This window comes from Schistocerca americana, chromosome 8 (genome assembly GCF_021461395.2).
Source record: "Schistocerca americana isolate TAMUIC-IGC-003095 chromosome 8, iqSchAmer2.1, whole genome shotgun sequence".
Classification (NCBI taxonomy): Eukaryota; Metazoa; Arthropoda; class Insecta; order Orthoptera; family Acrididae; genus Schistocerca; species Schistocerca americana.
In genome coordinates, this window is record NC_060126.1 from 438,107,027 (window position 1) to 438,129,749 (window position 22,723).

The 22,723-nt window shown below is 41.0% G+C and overlaps 1 protein-coding gene across 1 annotated transcript in view; it reads left to right on the forward strand.

Moving 5' to 3' along the window:
* LOC124545150 (pacifastin-like protease inhibitor cvp4) overlaps window positions 1-21,939 on the forward strand; it is a 110,412-nt gene extending 88,473 nt beyond the window's left edge. The window contains exons 5-6 of the mRNA XM_047123980.1: window positions 73-237; window positions 21,884-21,939. Of these exons, the coding sequence (XP_046979936.1) occupies window positions 73-237; window positions 21,884-21,888 (170 nt within the window). The 3' untranslated portion in view covers window positions 21,889-21,939. The remainder of the gene's footprint in view (window positions 1-72; window positions 238-21,883) is intronic.
* The last annotated feature ends 784 nt before the right edge of the window (window positions 21,940-22,723 follow it).

Sequence of the window (22,723 nt, forward strand, 5' to 3'; positions counted from 1 at the left end):
ATCTAGTAAGGTCGATTTCTTTGTTTTTAAAGAACTATTACTAATCTGGCATCTTCGCTCATTTTCGTACAGCTGGCGAACCTGCAAGGCGAGTGAAACGTGCATCGATTTCGGCACAGCCGGCATTTTGTCAGCCACGTACGACGTACAAGAAGAGATGCAACACGTGTTTCTGCGATGAGGAAGGCACCTCGGCCACGTGTACTAACTACAAATGTGGCGCTGACGGCTTAATAGGTGAGCTACATGTATCTGTATACGCCCCCATGTTCGCGCAGCGTCGGCCGATCCTTGGGCCACACGTACATAACATCTCTCATGTGGCCACCCCACAGTCATTTCTATGTTCCATACGATTGTAACATATCTTTGTGTTGACTGTCATCGATGAAAAGAAATGTTGTTGAAGAATACGAACGATGTCAGCACGGAGGTGGCTAACATTGCGATAATATCAATGTACCGGAAGCGACGTTTGAAATTTTTGACATATAATAGATTCTGATCTTGGAAAAAGTTCATTATTTCGAAACAGGAATATTTCATTATTTAAATTCGACCTGAGTTTTGACACTGTTGGTTTCCACACGGAAGCGACGTTTGAAATTTTTGACATATAATAGATTCTGATCTTGGAAAAAGTTCATTATTTCGAAACAGGAATATTTCATTATTTAAATCCGGCCTGAGTTCTGTCATTGTTGGTTTCCACACGATTTGTGTAGGACTATAATTTTTATAAAAAATTTAGTGTTCCCGTTTTGGTTCTTTTTAATTATAGGTAAGTAACTTAGCTGGTAAGTTATGGTAAGCCAATATTAATGCAGTTAGTAGGAGGAAGTGATTCATATGCAGTGAACAGGTAGATATGAGTGTAAGTTGTGTACTTATATAGCGAAATAATGATAGACTAACGTGAAGAAGTATATGAGAAAAAGGAAATGTTTACAGAAAATGGCGGCACTATACAGCATTCTTAGTAAAGTCTCGTACATTCCATTAGGATGTGGCAGTGTGGAAAGTAGAAGAAAAGCTCCTGCAACAATATGACCAGAAACAAATATGGGCAAGTTTGTCACCACATTCCCATCTGTCACCAGTCTGTTCCATAGTTGTTGCCTCATTAGGCAGTGCTGTATGTCGTCACCACGGATCCAAGCACATGCCTCAGCCCTTCGTCGTAATGAACCACGCACTCCTTTAAATACACTGTGCTCCATTCGGAGTGCGTCACACGTACTACTCACGCGTTCTGTAAGGTCTGCTTATTGTCGATCAGTTGGCCATATTCCAGTGCCTTTAAACGTGCCCACGGCTAGAAAGCCAAAGGATTCAAGTGCGATGAAAGGGGAGGCCATGCTACCGGATCTCCTCGACGAATCCGTGCTTCATGAACCGTAACAGTAAGGCGCTGAGGGAGGATACGTGAAAAAAGCGGCGTTGCGCCATCGTTCATAAAAGATATTCGTTTTCTTCTGCAACGGTAACGCGCTTCAGCTACGCCGTTAAATCATCCTGCAGAAACGGGTGACAGACAGCACCTTTTAATTTTTTTGGTGAAGTGAATGGCCCTATGAGTATGTCATCGACAATCCCTGCCCATCACCTCCATGATCACTCGACAATATGTACGTGCCCAATAAGTGCACACTACGGCAATTTATTAAGACATCTCTTTTGACCCCTGCCTCACGTGTCAGTAAAATGCAGGCTGTTAGCTGTGGCTGGTGATATACTTTCCGGGATGTGAGGTCGTGGTCCAAGAACTTTTCTGCTCCTTACGTTTCGTCCAGGACTGCGCTGGACTTCCTCAGAGGCGCTGCTCCGCTGAGTCTTGCCGACTGGCTGGTCGTGTGTCTGAGAGCGACTTATATATTGTGAGAAAGGGGGGCGTGGTTCATGTGACACGTGATGAGCAGTGATAATCCATAGCAAAGATAAGGTTGACTATCGATTACCACCTTGTCAAAGATAAAAATTGTTAGCAATTTTGTAGAGCCACTGTCCATATATCGCTAAGTTTCATAGCCTCCTCTTTCCTATTAAAATTATCGTGATGTTTATAAATCTCAATAGCTTCTCTATATAGCCGTGGATAGTAATTTAACGTTGTAGATAAAACCTCGGTATCCGAAAACTTCACTTGGTGGTTGCCTGGTTGAAGAGCATGTTCCGCTACAGCTGATTTTTCTATTTTTCCGAGTCGACAAAAACTTTTATGCTCTTTCAGTCGCGTGTTTACGCTTCTTTTGGTAGTACCAATATAAACTTTACCACAGGTACATGGAATTTTATACACACCACATGTCGACAGGAGAGGGCGTTTATCCTTCACAGATCGTAGTACTTGACTTATTTTCTTTGTTGGTTTAAAGACAGGTTTTATGTCATGTTTTCGTAAAATCTTACCGATCCGATCTGTTAATTTTGTAATAAAAGGGAGAACTACTGTATTTTTCTGTCGTAGAGGCTCATTCTTATCTTTTGGTCCTCTATTCCTTGGACGCAAAATTCTATTTATCTCTTTTCTTGAGTAGCCGTTTTTTTCAAAAGCCTGCTTCAGATGTTTCACTTCAGCATCCAAATGTTAAGGTGTACATATCCGTTCCGCTCGATCGACAAGACTTTTTATGATACCCCTTTTTTGTTGTGGATGATGATTAGAATTTTTATGTAAATATCTGTCCGTATGTGTTGCCTTCCGAAAAACTTTATATTCCAAGCTTCTATCGGACCGTCCCATAACTAAGACATCCAAGAAAGATATTCTGTTATCCTTTTCTATTTCCATGGTAAACTGTATTTTTGGGTGAATTTTATTTAGATAATCATAGAAATCGTCCAAGGCCTTTCTGCCATGGGACCAAACCACAAATGTGTCATCTACATATCGATAGCAAAGAGATGGTTTGTTATTAGCTTTGTCTAGGGCTGATTGTTCAAATTTCAAATTAGCTGTGGAACTTGAACTGCCCATATCTCAACACACACTGGTGTCCGGTCATTTCATTGTAGGAAATTTTCGTATTAGCTCTACTACCACCTTTTATTAAATACGTTGTATATCGAGGGGCTGTAGTGACATTTTAGATATATCATCGGTATAATATCGACGTATGAACATTGCTGTTGCTTCCCTAATAAATCCATGTTTCCAGTATACCTATATTGTGTACGTCGTCGCCATCTCTACAGCACAAAGCTTTGGCACTAGCCAGTCATCAGGTAGAGATGATGTCCGTTCAATGGCCAAGTGATTCTGCTGGTGAACGCCGATTTTGTTACTGTCGCCCTGGGAAACCATTTCACTTCATATCTTCAATTTATGGTTTCTTTGAATACCGACATGCTTGTCGAACCCTTGAGGCCCTCTTACTACTGCATCATTACTTCTAAATGACTGTTCACAGTGATTCTGCTGCAAAAATATGGTTCAGTTTGATAATGAGCCAACTGTGGCTAAATTAAACATGTTTACAAGATGCTATACTGGTGGAAAAAAATCGCAACGCTAAGAAGGAGTTGTGCGACATCAACAAAAGTTGGCGGGCGTGTTGCCAATCTGAAAGATGATGACTATTAGAATTTCGCGCTAGTTACATAAGAGTAGCGCTAGTAGGATCACTAACAGGAATGAAATAAGGTTTGCTTTAAATACACAGTCTAACGGTCGCGAGAGTTAGTTACCTTAGAGACTGGTCGTGGTGAGTTGATGTTAGTCGAAAATCCCTTTAAGGCGAGAAAGACGCCATTACCAACACCTCACTGAGTTTGAACGAGGTCGTGTAATAAGGCTACGAAATGTCCAAATGTGTGTCAATTCCTAAGGGACCAAACTGCTGATGTCATCGGTCCCTACGCTTACACACTACTTAAACTAATCGAAGCTAACTTATACTAAGAACAACACACACATCCATGCCCGAGGGAGGACTCGAACCTCTGGCGGGAGGGACCGCGCAATCCGTAACATGACGCCCTTGACGACGCGGCCACTCCGCGCACCTAAGGCTAAGCTGAATGTTGCTCTGCGATATTGCAGAAATACTTGGCAGGAATGTAATCACGGAACATGATTGTTGGCAGCGGCGATCGTGAGAATGTACTAAGAAGGATGTGGGACTTCCCAGTGGGAAGACCATCGTGTTCGGTATATGGCTCTGGCGCATCGAACTGCATCTGCAGGAGGAATCTGAGCACCAGCTGACACCGCAGTTATGCAACAATCTCTTACAAATTATTACTTCAAGGACAGCTCTTAGCCAGAGGGCCTGTAGCGTGCATTACACTGACCCCAAACAAACGTTATTCGCCACTTCAGTGGCGTCAAAAGAGATCTCACTGGATTCCAGGAACGAGTTTCGTTTTTTTGCTTAGGTGCCAGTGATGTCCGTATGCTGGCTAGAGGGAGGCCAGTTAAGGATTCGCTACCAACCTGTCCGTGTGCTAGACACACTGGACTTAAACCGTGTGTTGTGGACTGGGGTGTGACTTGGTATGACAGCGGAAGCACCCTCATGCTTATCCCGCGCACCCGTACTGCAAATTTGTACATCGGTCTGGTGATCCGACCTGTTCTGCCTGCCATTCATGTTCCACAGGGTGTTTTTTTTAACAGGATAACGCTCTCCAACAAACCGCTGATGTAGCTCAACATGCTCTACAGAGTGTCAAAATGTTGCCTTGCCCCGTTCCATAACCAGATCTGTCTCCAATCGAGCACATCTGGAACGTCATGGGACGACAACATATGGGAACTCACCGGACATCAACTCGATCATCATCCACAACCAGCATTAACCCTAACTGTATTGACCGACCAAGTGCTCCAGTCATGGAATTGCATCCCACAAACTGACATTCGGCACATGCACAGCACAATGCATGCACGTTTACATGTTTGTATTTAGCATTCTGGAGGCTACACTGTCATTAATGTACCAGCATATCACATTTGACAGTTGCGGTGGCTTATCTCGCACTCACACTGACCCTGTGATCTTTCATTATTAATCGCTTAAATATGTTATCTAAACAAATGTACGATGACTATTTGGAAAGTGAGTAACGATCTGTCGCGAAATGCAAACCACTGTGAAAATCCCACGAGGCGTTTCACAGATGCTTTGGGGAGTGTCTCTAGTATGCCCGTCGATCGCAACAAGACGCTCTTTTCAGTTGTCAGCGCACTGTGAGCGAGTAAAGGTGCCTAGACTAACAATGTCCCTCGCTAAGTAGGCGGGCCCGCTGAGAGGCTTCGCCTTAGTGAATGCAGCCCACCTAACATAACTGCCACGCATTTCCTTCTTCATGGCAATTCTTGAAGTGTAGAAAATCACACTGACCATACATTCAGATGTTAACGTTTGGAATCATTCCATATTCCATACCCAGGAACATCCATGAAGCCATCTGAAGTAGCACTCGGTATCACAGCATGAATCCGTGTACCGCTGTGCTATGTGTGGCACGCGATAGAAAATGGAGAACGTACTGCTCCACATGTTTATCAGGAACGTTTGTAGGCAGACCAGCAATAATTCTCTGAGCTGCTGCACTTCTAAAATAGCCAGCTTAAGTGTCGCCAGCCTAGCTTTGGCCTGTGCTATCCAATTAAACTTCTCAATACTTTGCAGTTAACAACTAAAGCCCTTTCGTTACTTATTACTTTGGAAACGATTCCCTGATCTGACAGTTAGACTGAAAAATGCAACGACTAGCATCTTATATCCTGTCTTGAGCTGGTTCTTGGTAGCATCTGACGATAACTTCCTAAACAACATACAGGAATACAGTTCATTTACAAACATGGTTTACCTCCTCTTGGTTATTTTATAAATAAGGTCCATCGAATGGAGGTTAATAAAAATAAAATTTCTCATGCATCAACTTTCTTGAATAATTTGTTTCAGCACTTTAAGTACATCATATTACATCAAGAGAAAGAAGTAGTCCAATATCCAGTTCTGAAACATAGTATCGCATGTGATGGTATGCAGCCATCAAATAGGACTGCGGCACTTAATGTCGACACAGACCTACTTTCCGATGTTGTGGCACTAAAATGCGGTAGCGCAAGTTCAGCCTGATAAATCTACCGGTCCTTACCTGCGATGCCGTTGTTGTCACACTGCACTCCCGTCTACGAATCTAACTGAACTTTACCTGACTACAGTAACAGTAGGAGAGGGTACCATATATGAAAATGAAAGACGAAAATAATGCAGTAAAATCAACTATATTACTGAGCCCATTTGTCATCCAATTAAATTTACCACATTTATGCTGAGTTGACTATAGCACCCATTAGAATTCATGGAACTTGCATCACTGAAACCAAATCAGACTGACAAAACAATTCCGCCCTGCGGAATTTATCTGCTCGTGCACAACGTGACTATAAATTTGCTCTTCTATAATGTGGGACTAAAACACAAACCGTCAGGATAGATTTAGATTCCGCCAGCAGTAAGACACACGATTTCTCCAGGACATAAACTAACCTAACGCCACCCCTCCCCCCCCCTCCCCCCCCCCCCCCCCGCCATCACCAGGTTTCACCCCATGACCATGACGTAGATCCTATATTAATACTGAGTCAACACACAAATGAAGAATTAGCCTCATCACAGTTAATGACAGCTGGTTGTGTCATGATGACGTAAAATGTGATGTAAGCTTTGTTCATTCAATTAAATTATCTCTGTCCAACTCTGTAGATATTGTCATCAGCTGAAATATAATTTGACATACGTTTTAAAGGCACTGCCTGTGCGAACGACTGATTTCAGTCAAACATATTTAACATAAAATGAATAAAAAGCGTATAATTTGCCAAGGTGGACTGCCATGTGTGATAGGTCTGGCTTCAGTCAATTTCGGTGTTCGCCTGTACATAATGGCATGTCGATTACCCTTATAACTTTTCATTTTTCTGTGCTGTCAAACAAGCGACTTTATCAGGTACTTTTCTATTCACTTTGTAGTCTTCTACATCGACTCCTCCTGTGGAAACTCTTTAGGGACACACTTTAAAGCAATGCTCTCTTCATTTGTATTCTTATAAAATGCCCTGTTTCGGTGGGCTGTTTCTCTTTCTTCTGTCGTTCCTTCCTTGTACTCGTCCATCAACTGATCTCCGAGAGCCGCCAGTCCTCAGAAACTGTCTTCTACTTTTAGTTTGTGCCTGTTTCTATCCCTGCATTGGCCATCCGAAAGCTTCAGTAAACATCTACAGTTTGCCATGATGTCGTGACGTCGTGCAGTGTGCCGCAGCTCTGGTAACTTAACAATGGTAGCTTTTTGTCTTTGTGCAGTCCCATAAATTCTAATTTTTTTGTTTCGTTAAAATTGAAATATCTCATGATAAGGCACTTGGATCATGATGCTGTTTACACTAAACTTACTGTAATAAAATCCTACATAGCACTAGATATGAACCCTCCTGGTTGCCTCTCTCCTTCATTACTTAAGTTTATAACTTATTAAGTAGGAGTGTATTAGCATGTACAGTGGAATAACCTACCGCTGTGATGTCTCAAATTGGTCAACAAACACACAAAAACATTAGACTCAATTATTTCCCAAAACCAAACTTCATTTATTGACTTCGTTTGAATCTGTCCAAATACATCACTTTTATTCAGCACTATATCCATCTAGCTACCGGATCAGAGTCTGTGTACTCAGCAGGTGTGCACTCAGTTAATAGCACCACTGTAGAAGAAAAATCAGAAATGACAGACATAAATGACCACGGAAGAGACTTTTTTCAAGTATTCTGAATTTAAAACAAAACTTCATTGGGCACTACGTACCACTAACTGGAACCAAGCATCAATAATAAGAAATTTAAACACATTAAGTGAGGAACTTCACCTCATAGGGCTTACAATGGGCCTGCAACACCAGACGAGAGCTTTCAGTTCCACCCCAGAGATTTGCGAGCTTCGGACCTTTCTGCGAAATTCCTTTAACGTCAGTCCTATCTAGCAGTCAGGCCCAGGAACCACGTGCGGTCATTTCTATTGGTCTCCTACTGTTCCCACTAACAGCACTTTCCTGCAATGTTCTGCTTCCTGCCAGAACTTCCAGAGATTTTCCTAAAGGTACTGCAAAGCACCCACCTGGGTGGGAGGTTGCAACCACAACCAGAGAATCTACAGGTAGACTGACCCATCACCCTCAGGCTGGCAGAAGGCCAGAAGCTTTTCCTAGCTTCACCAATAGCAAACAGGATAAGTGCACAACTACAGTTGGTATTGATATGTTGAAATTTCGAATAGCTACGTGTTAAAAATATGTTTTTAAAACATTAGTAGTCCTTGTTAACGATAACAGGTAGTGGGAAAAGCAGTCACAAGGCTAAGATTCATCTGAAGAATCTTAAGGAAATGTGATTCACCCACGAAAGATGTGGCTTATAAGTCACTGGTTCACCCGATTCTTGGGTACTGTTCATCTATCTAGGATCCCTATCAGGTAGGACTGATAGAGGAGATAGAGAAGATCCAACGAAGAGCGTTGCGTTTCGTTACAGGATCGTTTAGCTGGCGAGAGAGCGTTACGGAGAGGCTAAACAAACTCGACTGGCAGACGTTACAAGAGAGACGTTGTGCATCACGGAGAGATTTACTATTGAAATTTCGAGACAGCACTTCTCAGGAGGAGTCACACAACATATTACTTCCCCCCACATACATGTCGCGTAGTCACCATGACGAGGAAATTCAAGAAATTAGAGCCAGTACAGAGGCTTACCGACAATCATTCTTCCCACGTACTATTCGCGAGTGGAACGGGTTGGAGGGATCAGATAGTAGTACCGAAAGTACCCTCCGCCACACACCATTAGGTTGCTTGCGGAGTATGATGTAGATGTAATGAACAGAATAAGTTTGTAAGAGTCCGTAAAAATATTTATAGTACTCTATCTTATGTAATCATGAAGCTGAATTTTATTTACGCAAAACGAGTGGAAAGTATCATTTAGAAATAATTGCGACATAACACGTTTAGTACCTTCAGATGGCTGTCTAGGATTTGAAAGACATAATGTGGAAGCCAGTTGTCTTTCCTTTATATTTAATTTATGAAAAGTTATAACTGTGTTTCCTTGCTAGCAAAGCACCGTATAAGGTACTAAATGTGTTGTTAACTTCTCTTCAATAAGTCCAGCTGTCCAAAGGCCCATTTAGAATATGTATATTCTCTATATTATAAATCCCTTCAATGAATGCTTTTCTTAACAACAAATGATAAACTGCTTCTTATTGCATTTCTAAAGACTGCTGCTATTCATAAGCTATTGAGACCTATAAAGGGTTTTTTAACAAGATACCGTTTTCCATTAATAAACTGAAGTGTATTTTTAAAGTAATTTTACTATTTCATTTAACCCTGTACATTCATCTACTTTCTCACGTCACTGCCATCAATGTTCAGCGCTTTTTTTCTTAATGAACTACCGACTTCTGTGTTTCATTGTCATAGAAACAGCCTGGCCGATTTGTTAAGCACTATTGAATGGTGGATTTCACAGTAGCTTGTGCCTTCAGTAAGAATTTAATTAATAACGTTTGTTAATGCTTCTCAATACTTAGATAATGATGAAATCGCAATATAAGTGGTCCTTTGATCTTTACATCAACTTTCTCTACTAGTCATTAGCAATGGCTGGTGGATGCCCACTTTGCACTTCGACGTTTAAATCACTACGACCACCACTGGAATCTCCAATTTTCTTCATTTAATCCTCCACAGTGTTTCCTCAATGAAATTCAGCCACTTATTGATGAATGACAACTAATTTTACTTTTGGACACAGGAATCGAACCAGTGTACACCTACGTACATTCAGCAGGATTTATGACTGGCGTAGGTATAAAAAATAATCAGCAAGCAAAGCAGACCTGTGGGCAGCTAATAGATGAAAGCAATGAGTACAAATACCTAGATTGCCGAACTCACACCTATAGCGAGCATCTTTTAGAACGACAGTTACTTAAAAAACTCGCTTAGCCCAATACGTGACCTCCATCTTAGGCATTTGTACGTCAGGCTGGAGATGCATTTGGAGGAGGGGGGGGGGGGGCAGGTAAAAACAAAACTCTCGAGAGTGTGAGTATTATTCTCTTCTTTTTCTTCATCGATTCACAGTAAACCGCAGATTATAAAACTTCTCATCCCTAGTAACCAGGTGCGCTTTCACTCTTATTGTTAAATCTGTGTAAATGTGAGTGCCAAAGACACTTGAACGGTCTCACAACACTAAATTGAAATTTTTTGAAATAACTAACTATTTTACGTTAGTTAACTTTGAACATTTTCTGGCGAAAAATTACATATACCTGCGTCAAGTTTCTTAGGTATCTTATATTTTGCTTGTTTCGTCTATTAAGCCTCTGAAATAACTCCCATACCTTTTTTTTTGTGGTCAGCAAGCTACAAAGGAACTAATTTAATTTATTAATTCTGAAATTTACTGTTAATTTATAGCCAGTTTTTTAAATGTAATTTGTACATAAAATTGAATTTAGAAGCAAGCAGTATTGTTTCTTTTGCTACGCTGAGGGAGCCATATTTATAGATATCACTTTGTAAATCACTGAATTGTACGTATTTGATTATGAACTTCCTTTCAGCAAAATCACGTCGGGTGATGGACAAACAAAGGCGACCAGCACACGAACTTTATATTCCACTCTGTTTTGATAAATGCTTTGAATCTGTAAGCTTCCAGATTATGCAGATACGTTTTCTAGCATCATAATTTTAACATAAATTGCTAATTAGAACATATGACGCAGGATTTAGGACCGTGACTTACCTGTTTATTAAATAAAGTTCGAGTTAAATTGAATAATGAACTGTAATGTTCAAACTATATCCAACTCTTGTGCTATTATGACTCTTGCTCTATTACAGTTCTACTTTTACTAAACAACATATTCTGAAGCGCGAAAGAAGCTGTATAGTCATGCTTATTCAGATACATTGATACGTAAACAGGCAACGCCTATATAAGACAACAAATGTCTGGCGCAGTTGTTAGATCGGTTACTGCAGGTACAATGGAAGGTTATCAAGATGTGTGAGTTTGAATTTGGTGCTATAGTCGGTGCACGAGCAATGGGGCACAGCATCTCCGGGGTAGCGACGAAGTGAGGATTTTCCCGTACGTCCATTTCACGAGTGTATCGTGAATATCAACAGTTCGGTAAAACATCAAATCGCCGACATCGCTGAGGTTGGAAAGAGATCCTCCAAGAACGGGACGAACGATGACTGAAGAGAATCGTTCAGCGTGGCAGAAGTGCAACCCTTCCGCGAATTGCCTCAGATTTCAATGCTGGGCCATCAACATATGTCAGCGTGCGAACCATTCAACGAAACATCATCGATGTGGGATTTCGGAGCCGAAGGCCCACTCGTGAGGCCTTGATGACGGCACGACACAAAGCTTTACGCCTCTCCTGGGCCCGTTAACATCGACATTGTACTGTTAATGATTGGAAACGTGTTGCCTTGTCGGACGTGTCTCGTTTCAAGTTGTATCGAGTGGATTGACGTGTACAATTATGGAGACAACCACATGAATCGATGGACCTGAATGGCAGCAGGGGACTGTTCAAGCTGGAGGCGGTTTTGTAATGGTAATGGTGCGTGTGCAGTTGGAGTGATATAGGACCTCTGATACCTCTAAGTATGTCTCTGACGGGAGACACATACGTATGCATCCTGTCTGATCACCTGCGTCCATTCATGTCCATTGTGCATTCCGACTGACTTGGGCAGTGCCAGGAGGACGATGCGACACCCCACACGTCCAGAATTTCTACTGAGTGGCTCCAGGAACACTCTTCTGAGCTTAAACACTTCCGCTGGTCACCAAACTCTCCATTGAGCATATCTTGGATGAAATTTCCAGATAGATTAAAACTATGTGCCGGACCGAGAGACCGAGACTCGTACTCCGGACCTTTGCCTTTCGCGGGCAAGTGCTCTACCAACTGAGCTACCCAAGGACGACTCAAACCTGCCCTCGCAGCTTCAGTTCTGCCAGTACCTCGTCTCTTACCTTCCTAACTTCACAGAAGCTCTTCTGCGAAACAAAGAGCTTCTGTGAAGTTTGGACGGTAGGAGACGAGATACTGGCAGAATTGAAGCTGTGAGGGAGGGTCATGAGAAGTGCTTGGGTAGCTCAGTTGGTAGAGCACTTGCCCGCGAAAGTCAAAGATTCCAAGTTCGAGTCCCGGTCCGGCACACAGTTTTAATCTGTCTGGTAGTTTCATATCAGCGCACACTCCGCTGCAGAGCGAAACTCTTATTCATGTCTGGGATGCCTTGCAACGTGCTGTTCAGAAGAGATCTACACCTCCTCGTACTCTTACGAATCTATGAGCAGGGCAACCCTGCAAGATTCATGGTGTCACTTCCCTCCAGCACTGCTTCAGACATTAGTCGAGTCCATGCCATGTCGTGTTGCGGCACTTCTGCGTGCTCGCGGGGGCCCTACACGATATTAGGCAGACGTACCAGTTTCTTTGGCTCTTCCGTGTAACAACCTCGAATTATCGCAGTCGCGTCATGGAAACTGTGGTGGCCAACGATATTACACACCTTATTCATAACTGCCACAAATAGTTTAAACGCCAATCAACATTTTACATTCCAGAGCCATTCTTCACACAGGAGGCACCGCTCGCAAAACCTTACTGCTGCATAAACTCGGAAATCCTTATATCAGCGACTTCAGAATTTCAGTGACGACTTAACAGCGAGCATTTTATAAATCTTTCGACTCGCAATTCACTACAATATTAATTTTACATTAAGGTCCATTGGCTATTCATCTGCTCACTTCAGAGCCGCGCTACCGTGTCCTTCTTACTAGAGTTGCGCACGCCATCACTAAAAGTCATTTACAACTATAAAACCAACTGTTATAACTTATTCTCTTTCTCAAGTGTTACATATAAGTTATACAGACATCTGCATGTTAAAATACACACTTCATATTAACCGATTTACAACTGCACGAAAAATGTTTTTAAAAATTTATTAAAATATGATCAGAATAGTTGTTCTGTTATGTATTCCCCACATTTTCAGTTATCATCTAAAGGATGATTGCAAGAAAATGTAACCTCACAAGAACTATTACTTCTGTGTATCAACTGTTTTATATATACTCAACAATATAAACAGAGGGATATTCAGTAAATATTCACAGTGTACATGTAATTTTACGAAGTTGTGGTCTGATGATTTTCATCAGAACGTTTGCTTTTCATTAACAGGATAAATTATATTCATAATGAAGTTTACAATTTTTCTCTGCCTTATTTTCTGTAAAGGCATAGATCACCTCACCACTTGCACAAATAATTCAAAACTTACAACATATTATATCAATATTTTTCACTAGGACAATGTGTCTCTGCGCATCCCATATTCCTAATCTTTTATTTTGCTTTTTTCAAACATTTGGTTACCTAATTAGACCTTTTCTTGCAATTTTGAAACGTTACTCTTTATTTCGTACTCACGTGTGAAGTATTATTTTCCACAAAACAATTTTTAACCATATTTTACCTTTATGTTACTCGCTTAATTTTTAGTATGGTCCCTGGTCGTTGCTGTAACGTCCATTAATGCATTTCCAGCTATAAAACGTCTTTCTCTCTAATCTTTTGCGTTACCATTTTACGTACAGCATTATCTGAAACTTTTAAGAAGCATTTTGATACTTGGGAAATATAAGAAATCTATGCATACACTGAATTACTAAATCAGGAAATTTAAATATCTTATACCATTTCTACATTAACAAGACACGTCAATCACTTTATCATTCAGACTATACTTTTAAGTCTGGTTATTACCATTTACCAGTCTTGATTCATATTTTTATAGATCTATAATATTCTGTACTGCTAATGGTTACCCAGATGTAACGAACTAAGTAATATTTGTTGGGGTTGTGAATGTTGACTTTTTAAATTGACTTTTATGCACAGACTGCAAATTATTTATTTTATGGTTAATATTACTTCATTTCTCATGGGTATTAATCCAAACTAAGCCATCAATATTAAATTTTGTGCCATTTATCTTTCCATCATAACTACATATTCTAGCTTCAGCTTGATTATCCGTTTATCTTTCAATAAATTTTTCATTTCAATAATTATAAACTCTTTGCATATAGGATAGTCTATCAATTCTTTCACCAAATTATTATAATGCTTTGTCTGTTGCTTTTCGCAAATTATATAGTTCTCCAGCTTTCGATCGACAATAAACTTCAGTACATTTAGGTGTAATACTGAAACGTCCCCTTAGAAAAATTATTGAATTACTGTGCTGATAAACCTCTTACGTTATTTGCTTTTCAAACAGCTGAGCAAAACTGAACGTACTCAGACATTATTATCTTTACTTATTCTGATCAACACTAAATTGACACACAATATTTTTTTAGCGCAACGCAATCTGACTTTGAAAAATCCCTACAAAAGAATGGCCCTGACTAACAATAAGGTGTAACTTTCACAAATCACTTATCTCACAAAAATCTTCATTACTCGAACTACTGCAATACAGTGAGCGCCACTACTGCCAGATAAATAAAAGATTCAAACTACTGAATGCACTAACTACTGATAGGCATAGTTAGCAAATGGAAGATTTTGATAGAGAACAAACAATGTATTTACCTTAATAGTGTTCAAAAGTCATAATATATGCAGCAGTTCATGACATCCATTCTTACAAATTTACTGCCTCTGGTGGACACATGTCCAGATCATCCGCCCTAAAAAATCCGCCATTTCTCTCCCCACATCCACCACTGCTGGCGGCTCCCCTCCAACTGCGCAACGCTACGCGCTGTTAACATCCAGCTGCCCAACACTACAATGGCAGACAACAATGCAAACTAGCCACAGACTGCACACAGCACAGGCAGTGATTTTCATACAGAGCGCTACGTGGCGTTACCAATAAGAAAACCTAAATAGCCTACTTACAATACTACATATCACGTGTGGGTGGAATGGTTCTTCTTTCACGATACCATTTCGACATATGCGATTTTTCTCCCATTCCACCAATATCCCTGCCATCTATCAACCTTTCGTAATTCCTTTACTTCCCATAAAAGACATATCTTATTATTCTCTCTGCTTTCCTTGAAACCCCTCCTGCTTTTAGTGATTATTTCTTGTCCAGAGGTTTCTTCCTCATCCTATCCTTTACATATTTCACAGTATTTTCTTTTCATCAAACGCTACCATCTTCTCGACCTTCAATTGCTGTCTCTTCAAGAGTTACGGTAATCTCTGCAAACCCGTCTTGTTGTAAACATGTTTCCCCTCCATTTTCACGAGCACCTGTTTCGCTTTCGTTATAGTCGGCTTCCTTATTCGTATATGATAACATAAGATCTTCTGTTAATCTGTATATTCCTTTCTCAAATTCAATCTGTTCTATCATATAATCATCAGAATCATAAAATTTGTGCTCATCTACCACTGATCTAGTGATTATATCCAGCTGTGTTACATCAACTTCTATATATGTACTTTGGGGCAAAGTGGTTTCTGTCTAATGAAATACCATATGTTCTTTGCTTTCATTATCTTCAGAATCATTTGTGCTGCTGCATGTTTGTTTATTTCTGTCTCGTGGAGCGAATAAACATCGAAATCAGTATTACTTTGCGCTAACCTCATATTTGGAGTGTGTTCTTCTCCTCCGAAAATTACCGTTTTATCTAGATCGAATCTCCGGACATATTACGAGAATGGAATGTACATCTACATCTGCTTCTACATCTACATACATACTCTACAAGTCAGCACACGTTGTGTGCGATGAAAAAACAGGTATCTATACGGCTCCTTATGAGCCCTAATTACTGTTATTTATGTACGTTGGCAACACGAGGATTGTTCTTCACTCAACTTCAAAAGTCGATTCTCCATATTTTCTCAGTAGCATTCCTCATAAAGAACGTCGCCTTCCCTCCAGGGATCCGATCTGGTTTTGCGAAGCATCTCTCTGATATTTGCATTTTGGTCGGACTGACTAGTAACAAATCTAGCAAGCTGGCCTCTGGATTGCTTCGATATCTTTCTTTGATGCGACCTCGTGGGGTTCCCAAACACTCCATCAGTAGTCAAGAATGGGTTGCAGCGGGGTCATAAAATAGGTCTCCTTTACAGGTGCACCACTCTTTACTAAAACTCTTCCAATAAACTAAAGTCGACCATTCGCCTTCCCCAGTACAATTCTTACACGCTTGTCACACTTCATTTTGCAAAGTTACGCCCTGATATTTAATCGATATGAATGCATCAAGTAGCACATTGCTAATGCTGCATTCGAGTATTACTGGACAGTTTATCCTACTCATCTACATTAACTAATATTTTTCTACCTATCCTCTTATATCCACCTACACCCACTCAAAGATGACACCTTCCTGTGCACCAAAGACCCACTGATTCATGCTCACCCTGTCAATCAGATGATCTATGCATACATAGAATAATTACAGTCCTAGCACTCTTCCCTGCGGAACCCCTTACGTCAGCGTTCTCTCTGATGAACACTCGTCATCGAGGTCAACTACTGGGTCTCTTTACTTAAGAAGTCTTTAAGCCAGTCACATATGTGGGAATGTATTGCGTATGCTCATACCTTCGTTAACAGCCTTCAATCAGAATCTCCACTCTCGTGGCTACATTTTTAATCTTGATTGACTCGTGATTTAAACCCTTGGAGATGTGGAGCCATTTACAATTGTAAAAACAACTTTCCCACCTGATTTTCTTTTGAAAGTATTTCATGTATTAAATTATTGATTTCATAAGTTGTTCAGACATCTACATTAAAAAAACACACATATCGATAGTAATCGAACTACAGTTGCATCGAAGAATAAATTTTTTTATTCGATGTGTTCATTTTAGTTGTTCTATTATAACTGTTGGAAATTATATTTTCGCTCGTTGTCATACAGATGACCATGATGCCACCAGTCGTTGGGGGATTCACTGCCTGCCACAGATGGTATTCATGAAGAACTGCAACGTGTGTGCCTGCAACAAGAGTGGCACCGACGTCATATGCACGAACAAAAAGTGCCCCTCTCCTTTTCCTTGAGGTGGGTTTCCTGACTCCATATTTGTGCACATTCCCAAAGCTCCTGACGGACTGTTCCTTCCGATCCAAGTTACGTTTATTCAAGTGAAAACAACACTATAAGGAAGAAAATGTGTTATTGTTAAGCACACTCGACATGAAGAACCATCAAATGATTTTAGGTGAGAAATCTACAGTAAGTAAGACACAACAACTGGAGCATTTTCTACGATTAGTATTTCCCAACGTATTCAATTAGCTGAGCACCCACTGCAACGTCTGCCGAAATTAAACAGCCCACAGTTCCTCACCTGCAGGGATTTTCCAAGGACTCCCCACTTTACTCAGTTTCATAACACTTAAACTGTGCATGTCTTCCTCTTACTGGTAATCAAGCTAGAATGTATAATCGTTCTTCGTCAGTTTTGACTTCTGCTGCTACTGTGTGATACAAGAAAGGTGGCTTTTGTGTACTGAGTTCCATAGTTAGGCTTAACCCAGGCGGTATCTCGCTCTGGGCTTTCTACAACCCTGACAATTACTGTCGAGCCTACAAAAGATTAGCATTCTGTTGTACATGCAATGCGTGATTTATGGCTTCTTGCAAGTTTGACAGTATTCCTCGTGCGTCCCATAAGCTGTCATCTTATTTTTGTAATAAACCTTGTCATTTTAGTTCCCGTGGCCACTATCTCTACCTGTGCTTGCAGCAATCCCAAATTCCGACTCATCACTTCCAGTGTCCTGGTCCAGGCGAAAAACTACAATACTGTTGAGACTCGCATTTCTTCCATTCTTCGCCTCAATATATTGCAGTCTGAGGACAGGTACTATTCTCACCCCTCTTCCCTCCTCAGAATGTTTCTGGCACAGCAAGTCCGTTCACATGGAGCAAAGAGAAAACTTAGGCAGTACAGTCCCACACATACACAAATGTGTAGACAAAATAAATCCTTGAGAACTTCCCCAGCGCCAAAATTATCTATATTTATGGAAGCCGCTCTCTTGCATTCCTCCCTTGTATTTGTACAACATTTCTCTTAATAAAACAACTTGCTGGATCAGTATGTTCTTCCTTCGCTGAGGCTCCACAACACATAATATATCCAGAGGCAGATCTGGCTGCACATTCACCCAAAGTGACTTCTCGGGTCAACCTGAGATGTAGTCATGTGAATGAAGCCTTAGTGCAATTATATGCCGTTCAACTGGTTTGTTCAATACGCTAGACGCTGCTCATGGTAGTTCAGCAATGACAACAGCTTCCTATAGCTGGAATGTCATTCCACTAGGTTTTTTGTACATCAAGATGCCAGGACTGTCACTTCATTATCCCCAAACTCTATATAACCTATTTTGTGGAAGGTTCCTTTGCTTTCAACCTACTAATTCTCTATGGGCAATCGAAACATGCACCCCTGTGCCAAACAAATAGTTGTACTATTTACCACTCACAACTCTCGTTATTGGTCAGTCCACCACTACATACATATTCGTTGCATCTAATCTAAATCCTCCATTACACACAACATACGATGAAAGGTAAGTCTGTGGTTTTAATTTCTCGTCAACAACGAATTAGAAATTCAAGATTTCCTTTAGCAGCTTCTTCTATCTTCCCTCCTTCATTAACAAATCACTGGATAAAATTGGAGACAGATATCACTGTTTAAGGCAGCAAATTGTAAAGTTGCAGAGAGTCAGTCCAGGCAAGTGCATTCTTGTGAGTCAGTTCAGCCTTCTGTTCTCTGATGCTGTATTGCAAGTAAGTCTTGATGGTAACATTATGAAATAAAAAAATAACGCTTAGAAATGTTGTATATCTATTTCTTTATTTATAAAGTTTACTTAACTTAATTGTCATACAATCGTAAATGTTTTTATTGACCAACATTGATTATTAAATAAAGTTTTGCTTTTCATTATCTTGAAAAGAATGGAAGTTGATGAGCAGTTGTTGAAATGATTGGACGAAGAGTTAGCTAATGAAGACCGTAGCAGTCTAGAGTCAATATTCGATAGCGATCGCAATTCTGAAAGTGATAAGTCTTTGGACGAAAATGATACTGTCGATAAATTTGATTTGTGTGTTGAGAAAGGCGGTATGCAGTGGAGCCATGGACATCTAATTCAAAACACGAGGGTAAGAAGACCTCAACATAATGTAGTCAAGCATTTACTGGGAGTCACAGGCGAAGCAAAAAACGCCAAGTGTCCAATTGATCGTTTATAGCTTTTCTTCACAAATGAAATATTCGAAGAAATTGTTTGTTTCCAGAATGAGATTTTCACTCTGCAGCGGAGTGTGCGCTGATATGAAACTTCCTGGCAGATTAAAACTGTGCGCCCGACCGAGACACGAACTCGGGACCTTTGCCTTTCGCGGGCAAGTGCTCTACCAACTGAGCTACCGAAGCACGACTCACGGCCGGTACTCACAGCTTTACTTCTGCCAGTACCTCGTCTCCTACCTTCCAAACTTTACAGAAGCTCTCCTGCGAACCTTGCAGAACTAGCAGTCCTGAAAGAAAGGATATTGTGGAGACATGGCTTAGCCACAGCCTGGGGGATGTTTCCAGAATGAGATTTTCACTCTGCAGCGGAGTTGCGCTGATATGAAACTTCCTGGCAGATTAAAACTGTGTGCCCGACCGAGACACGAACTCGGGACCTTTGCCTTTCGCGGGCAAGTGCTCTACCAACTGAGCTGCCGAAGCACGACTCACGGCCGGTACTCACAGCTTTGGAAGGTAGGAGACGAGGTACTGGCAGAAGTAAAGCTGTGAGTACCGGCCGTGAGTCGTGCTTCGGTAGCTCAGTTGGTAGAGCACTTGCCCGCGAAAGGCAAAGGTCCCGAGTTCGTGTCTCGGTCGGGCACACAGTTTTAATCTGCCAGGAAGTTTCATATCAGCGCACACTCCGCTGCAGAGTGAAAATCTCATTCTGGAAACATCCCCCAGGCTGTGGCTAAGCCATGTCTCCGCAATATCCTTTCTTTCAGGAGTGCTAGTTCTGCAAGGTTCGCAGGAGAGCTTCTGTAAAGTTTGGAAGGTAGGAGACGAGGTACTGGCAGAAGTAAAGCTGTGAGTACCGGCCGTGAGTCGTGCTTCGGCAGCTCAGTTGGTAGAGCACTTGCCCGCGAAAGGCAAAGGTCCCGAGTTCGTGTCTCGGTCGGGCACACAGTTTTAATCTACCAGGAAGTTTCAAATTGTTTGTTGTACTAATAGTTACTTATCCATCATTGCTTCTAAATATTGCATACAAAGGGATGTTGCATACACTAGCACTACAAAAGGAACTAAGGTCGAGAAAAGCCCTTTACGTTCTTCAGAACGTGTCGGTTTTGCTCACCATTATCTTCTGTTCCTCGGCAAAAGTGGAGCACTTGTCACTAGAGGGAGCAGTTACTGAGCAGTACTACTTGGAGGCTTAACACCAGTAGCATCAAGCAAAAGAAAGGAAAAGTTCAACTTTCAGACAGAACCATCCACACACTATAATATTGAACCTGCATACCTATTATTGAATGGTCATGTAGGTGCGCAGAAAATAAACCACTTATAACTTCGATCTCTGTATAAAGCACCCATAATTCTTCTTACCCTCCAACTTATTCGTATTCACGAATCCCACATGTGTTATGAAACACAGAACACCTGGAGATGTAAATGCCTTCCCAAAAAAATTGATTACCGAAGAGTCTGCCCTCCTAAGTTATCCAAAGGTGAGGATCGATTCATATACATTTATTTTGTAAATACAAACTAAACATCATCGTTGTAGTACAAGCCAATGTAAGTACAGGTGACATTTTCAGACAACAAGGGATCACCACTTTAATGCCGCAGGGGATTAGCCGAGCGGTCTAGGGCGCTGCAGTCATGGACTGTGCGGCTGCTCCCGGTGGAGGTTCGAGTCCTCCCTCGGGTATGGGTGTGTGTGTTTGTCCTTAGGATAATTTAGGTTAAGTAGTGTGTAAGCTTAGGGACTGATGACCTTAGCAGTTAAGACCCATAGGATTTCACACACATTTGAACATTTTGAACCAATTTAATGTTGGACGGAAGCGTGTGTGAGGTTGGGAATTTAAAACCGTCGGAAGTGAAGACCAAGAGATGTACACAGTAAGCAGATTCAGACATGTAGGTAGCAGTGGTTATTCGGAGGTGAAGAGGCTTGCACAAGATATACCAGAATGGCATCAAACGAGTCTTTGGACTGAAGACAACAACAACTTACAATACCTATTCTACTGTGTGTTGCATAGTAGCGATGCTCAATCATTCTGAAATGTTCTACTACAGGAAGAAATGCCCAATGTACACTTTGTTTTGCAACGTACACATTAAAATGTCTAGAAAACACTTTAGTACAAGTTCAAAGATATTCCAAACAGTCAGACTTGCAAATTCCCTTACCATGTAACTGAAAATGAGAATATTTGCAGTTATTATAGGGGAATCTTTGTAACTGCATATGGTCCCATGTTGTAGTTAGACAATATGTAAACTTTGATGTTTGACTATTTTCCTAAATAACTGTAAGACAAATTAGAAGAGTGGACATAAAAACAACGAAAATATCCAGAAGATTCTGTGTACTTATGGCCGAAGTACCTTGGTCCTCATTGCATCCAACTTTTCGAAGAAAGAGAAACTTATATAGCTTTCATATGTTATTTCCACTGTCGATACATAAAAAACTGCCTCATGCTGGTTGTTTCTAATTTCAGGTTGAGTGCTGGTTACCTGCGCAGCATTAGCACCTGAGCTTGCAGTAACATCGTCCCATGCCAACAGTAGTATTGCAAATGTTAATTAACAACGACATCGACTTGTTCAAAAGTTTACACTGTGTAAATCTTTAATAAAAATAAACTGGTAACACAGAAGTTACCCAAATTGTAATTGTATGCCTGAAGCCTTCTCTCCCGCTTCCACCAAGCTCCACATGTTGTTAAATCATATGAGCCATGAGTACCGGACCTCGACTGTGAGGCCATCAACGTAGTATATGCGTTAAACAATTGTATGCTTCCTGCTGCATCGTAAGTATGGCATCGACCCTCACATTATTGGCCCTTTTCAAATGTGGTAGCTGTGTGCTGGTTCCTTGGCCGACCTTCAGGTGATAACTTGCTCCAGCTGCTTCCAGAGTAATCTCTGCAGCAATTATCATGCACGCCTGGGTTACTCCCCACGTAAACACATGCATGCCTACCATGAGGTTTCGTAGAAAGTAATTCCACTTATACTCTGACATTTAAGTAAAATATTTCCAGGTCATCACGTTTCACCATCCCGAAATATACATTAACCTGCACTACACTTGGTGTTGTAAATAAAGTAAGACTTTTACTTGGATTCGTTCCACTGACCTGAAAGAAAAAAAGAACTGCATTTTATGCATTACTGTATGCATTTTGTGACTACTTTGTAACCCATTTCTCTAGGATGTCTGCCATATATCAACATTTCATCGTCCTCTCTCTCCTGTTTGCAGATACAATCTAGGTGTCTCTGGTGAACTGACTACAATTTTCCTTACACAAAAAAACCGCTACATACACTTC